At 50.2% G+C, this 4552-nt stretch overlaps 1 protein-coding gene across 1 annotated transcript in view; it reads left to right on the forward strand.

The window, feature by feature from the left end:
* Window positions 1–4552, forward strand: part of DSCAM (DS cell adhesion molecule) — a gene marked incomplete at its 5' end in the record, with an annotated part of 274168 nt that overhangs the window by 141554 nt on the left and 128062 nt on the right. Inside the window, one exon of the mRNA XM_011375311.1 lies at window positions 352–422. Coding sequence (XP_011373613.1) covers window positions 352–422 — 71 coding nt within the window. The remainder of the gene's footprint in view (window positions 1–351; window positions 423–4552) is intronic.

Consider the following 4552-nt stretch of genomic DNA (forward strand, 5'->3'; position numbering starts at 1 on the left):
ACTTTTAAGGGAAAGAGGAGGGTTTTTAAAGCCACCACAGACAGAGTGTTGTAAAGGGGACATCTCGTTTTACCAGTGAACGCGCTCAGACTTGAGGTCCATGAACCGAGCTGTCAGACACATGGCGAGGATGAACGCAGGGACAGTCCTGGGCCGTTGTTCCTGGGAGCGAGAAAGCCTGGGGTGGGTGTGGTACGCGGCGACTCCTCCAGGTTGGCTTGCCCAGTGCGGCCGACGACGCGCATCTCTGGGCCGAGGTGGCCCGTCCCCCAGGCCTGCGTGCGGCTGCGTGGACTTCCGCCCACTCGGGACTCGCCCGCCTCTAACCGGCCTCTGGGTGTTCTCTTCCAGCTCCTGACGGCCCCCCGCAGGAAGTGCACCTGGAGCCCCTATCGTCTCAGAGCATCAGAGTCACCTGGAAGGTAAACTGAGCCGAGACACCCGCATCTCGCTTTGCGAAACTAGATTAAAAGCCCTTCTCTTAGGAACCAGTATTCGTGTGCACATTTTGCATACGCTTTCAGCAAATTCTACAGCCACAGAGAGTGACGTGGTTGGTCTTATTTTTATTCTTTGAATCGTATTTGGATCCTGAGCTCTGGTCTGCAGACAAATGATGGAAAAGATGCGCCTGTCCGCTCCACCCTTCCCACCCCGAGGGGGCCTTTCTCTAATCGCTTCTCCTTAGTGGCCACTCGTGGTGGAGCAGGTGGACCACCGAGCTGGCAGGGAGGACGGGAGGCCTCGCCATGCCTCCGGCTGGCTGGGCCCTCAAGCGCGTCCCTCCACTTTGTCCCTGGTGACTGCTCTGCTGAGCCAGCTGCCGTCCGAGGCAGTGGTCCCCGACGTGTGTCCCACAGGGGCGGACTGGCCACTGGTCAGCTGGGGGCTTGTTACCAGCGCTGGGAGAGAGAGCCAGGGTGTAAATGCTGCAGCGGCCAGCATGTCGTTCCGTCTGGCAGACATGTGTTCATAGCCGAGCGTTCCCGGCGAAGGGAGCAGTCGGTTTGCATTCTGGTGCAGGCGTCGCTGACCTGGTGGGCGAGGCTGCCTTGCGAATCAGTCGTCTCTTAATGCACTTTGGCCATACTCCCCTTTATGCCATGTTCTCCCTCGGGGAAGAGGGTGGCACCCCAGGGAGGCCTTCCAGGCACACACCTCCTGTAACCGTAAAAACCAAAGCCACTCACCTCTCGTTGAGCTTTTCCTTGGAGAGCCAGTTTCTTCATAAGGTGACAGGCGTCTGTAGCAGAAAGGGATTTTTGTCGTGGGGGCGGACACTACGCTTGGTGTTAACACGTTCGTGCAGGAAGCCCCACGGTGTCGGCTTCTTACAGCTCCAGGGACGAGTTGGACTCCAGCAGGCAGCGGGCTGTGACCATCTGGCCGCTCAGACAGTGTGGCCGTGTGGTGTGGGGAGGGGTGTCGGCCAGCTCTGGGAGCACGTCCGCCAGCTGCGAGCATCGCTCACTGCATTACAAATGGCACTCGGTGAGTCCCAGCCGGCCCGCATCCCGGCCACTCTGCACACAGGGTGCCGACCCACTCCGGCTTGAGTTAAAGGCTGTGACGTTTGACCCGCTCGCCCTCCTGTTCCCTTGCATTTTTGCCCCTGAAAAAGAACAGCTATTTCTGTGGCCCCTAAAGCTTTTTGGGTCCTGCCTGAGAGAGGTGTCTGTCCACAGACCTCTTAGAACTAAGCAGAGACATCTGTCCAGCCTTTGAAAGGCATCACTTCCTATTTGTCTCCATAGCAAAATAGCAGCAAATGTCAGTCGATTGCAGTTCAGTTTCTTCTTAATGTCAAAAGGATGAATGTGGAGTGGGTTAAGAGGAAGCCTCGCTTCCATTAGATCGTGAACCGGTCCTAGCATGCTGTTCACGGGTCAGCGATCCATCTCTGGCTAGCGGCCAGCACACGGGCGGATGGGGGTGTTAACGCCGATGAGGCCAGGCTGCCCGCTCGTTGGCCTGCTGTTTCACGCTGACCTGAGTATGTAAGGAAATTGCGTCACCGACTCAACCACATCATATGCTCTTATCTACATCTCAAAGTACCTGGAAGCTGGGGCATGATGCCTAAAATAGACCTTTATTTCATGGTATGAAGTTTCTAGATTTACTTTTTGTGTGTAAGGAGGTAACAGGAAAGGAAAAGAGACTAAAGAAAGGGAGAGATTGCGTCAGCCCAAGGAGGGAGCGCCACCACAGGCACCCAGGATGCACATATCGGGGGTCGTAGGACATCGAGGTCAAGGGAACTTGTTCAAGGTCAAGGGAAAGATGTGCCCCATGGAGGGACGCGAGATCAAAGGGAGAGAATGGCTCCGGGGTTTAGTGGGAAAACAGCCGTTTTTGATGCCAACTCTTTTAAAGGTCAGGGTGGTGGCCTGTTCCTGACACGCAGACAGTTGTGCAAACAGCATCTCTGTACCACGCGCCCTCTACTGAACGAAATGGACAACTTCCCTTTTTATTTCAGTTACTTCTTTCGCCAAGGAAAGTTTCAGATTTTTAAGTTTTCAAGTCTGGCACAGGTTGCCCATGGCCTCCCGACTATAGACCCAAACCCAAGAGACAGTCTAGGCTTGTGATGCTCTCCTTCCCCCATTGATAAGGGGCCAGGCAGGTGTCCAGAGCTGCCATCGTCTCTTTCTCCACTGCCATCGCTCACGGTGTTCACACATACCAGTCTCCCCTCCACCTGTCTAGTCCTGCCCGGCTGTCCTCGTGAGCGTGTATGAATGTCCTGACTTATTTCTTAATCCTCCCTGTTACCCATCACTGTGCCAGCGGGCCATTTGGTTGCACCACTCTACTGTTCTGTGCTTCTAAGAGGCAGAGGGTGTCTCACTCACCTTTGAGTCTCAGCAGCGGGCACAGCTGCAGGAATGAATGAATGCATGAATGAGCGAGGGGGTGAGGTCATCTGTGAGGCACGAATGACAAGGCCGGCAACACACGTGTTCCCCTGAAGCATCACGTCTTTCAGACAGTGCCATGGAGACAGCATCCCAGCCATCAGGCTCTCCAAACGCCTGGCCATGACGCAGCAAGGGTCTAATGCACGAACAGCAAAACACCCCTGAGCATACAATGGTTGACCCCGACAGATACGGTCCTTGTTCAGCGTACCGGGCAGACCAACCACTTACTTATGGGTTTCTGCTATGGTTTATTGAAAAGCAAATCGCAGTGATGGTCCAAGAAACATGCAATAAGTTTTAGAGAAAATGGCCATCTGCACGTCACTTCAGAGTAAGCCCGCTAGACGAAGGCTAAGCACCAGCACCACACTTAATTATCTGTACAGTCCAAGGTGAAGGCTCGGAAAGGGTCTTAAATACTTTTACATATTTTGCGTTAAATAAAAATGCTAAGCAGTGCCTTAATGGGAACACGCGAGATAATGTAAGTGAGTCTAAATAAAATTTAAAAAGTAAATGATAATATTCATTCTCTCGCTCTTACTCCACACCCTTTGAAAAAGCAAAGGGTTTGCATAAGCAAATGTGGTTTACTATACTGCGTGCTTTTACTAGAATTATTCAAAATCAGAAAGACTATTTAAAGCTACAGATTATTGATAACCATCTAAGCACCTGAAAATCATAAAACTCAAGAATGCTTCGGTTTTTCAGAAAGTTCTTATTTTAGTGCATCTCCTAGGTATAAAAATATTGACAGAACAAGTCTGTTTTGAGGATGCCTCACCCTCTCTTCCAGCCAGCCTCAGAATTAACTGATCCCATTTGAGGCAGTTAAGGACAATTTGATGCCTGCTTTTTAGTGTGCTCATAAAATAAAACCCTTAGTATATGCAATATTTAAGTTTTATTGATAGCTGAAAACATTTCTCCAGAGAGAAGTTAAGGCAGAGATTTTTTTTTTTTTCCTATCGATGTAAATGTTTTGTTTTGTTTCAAATGAGAAATTGTTTTAGAGCCACGGGCTGTCCCAGAAATATGAAATTTTCAATTGCTGGAATATTGCCGTGCTGAAAACAATTGCCAAACTGATGACTCAGGATAGAGATCTGGAAAATAATTTTAGCACTTTCTTGAGCCTCAATATCATACTCTCCGGCCAAGATTTTATTTAGAACAAGCAGTTACAGAAGAGACATATGACTTCCGTAAAATATAAATATTGCATGTTCGGGGATATAATTAAGTTTTAGCAATCTGAAGAATACTTTTAGCTACAACTTTGTATCTCCATAGTCTCTGATAATTCCAACTAATTGAGGCATCATGACGATCTATGATAAGCTTCGGAGGTGAGCTTTTACCGTGGGATAATGGCGAAGTCCGCCATTTAAAACCAGTTATTACTATGACCTTCATAGTAATGATTTAGTAAACTACAGGCTCCACTTGACTCCTACATTTAAATCCCTCCGCCTGCAAAAACGGCACGCACGTTGGGAGAGGAACACCTTCCAGCCCCGGGATTCTGGGGAAAGCCATCTGCCCAAGCATTCGCTCTCTGCCCAGCACGGTGTCCATCTCGTGCGTGTATCGTGTCATTATATCTGTGCGCTGGACGTGTC

Source organism: Pteropus vampyrus, unplaced genomic scaffold (assembly GCF_000151845.1).
Source record: "Pteropus vampyrus isolate Shadow unplaced genomic scaffold, Pvam_2.0 Scaffold270, whole genome shotgun sequence".
Classification (NCBI taxonomy): domain Eukaryota; kingdom Metazoa; phylum Chordata; class Mammalia; order Chiroptera; family Pteropodidae; genus Pteropus; species Pteropus vampyrus.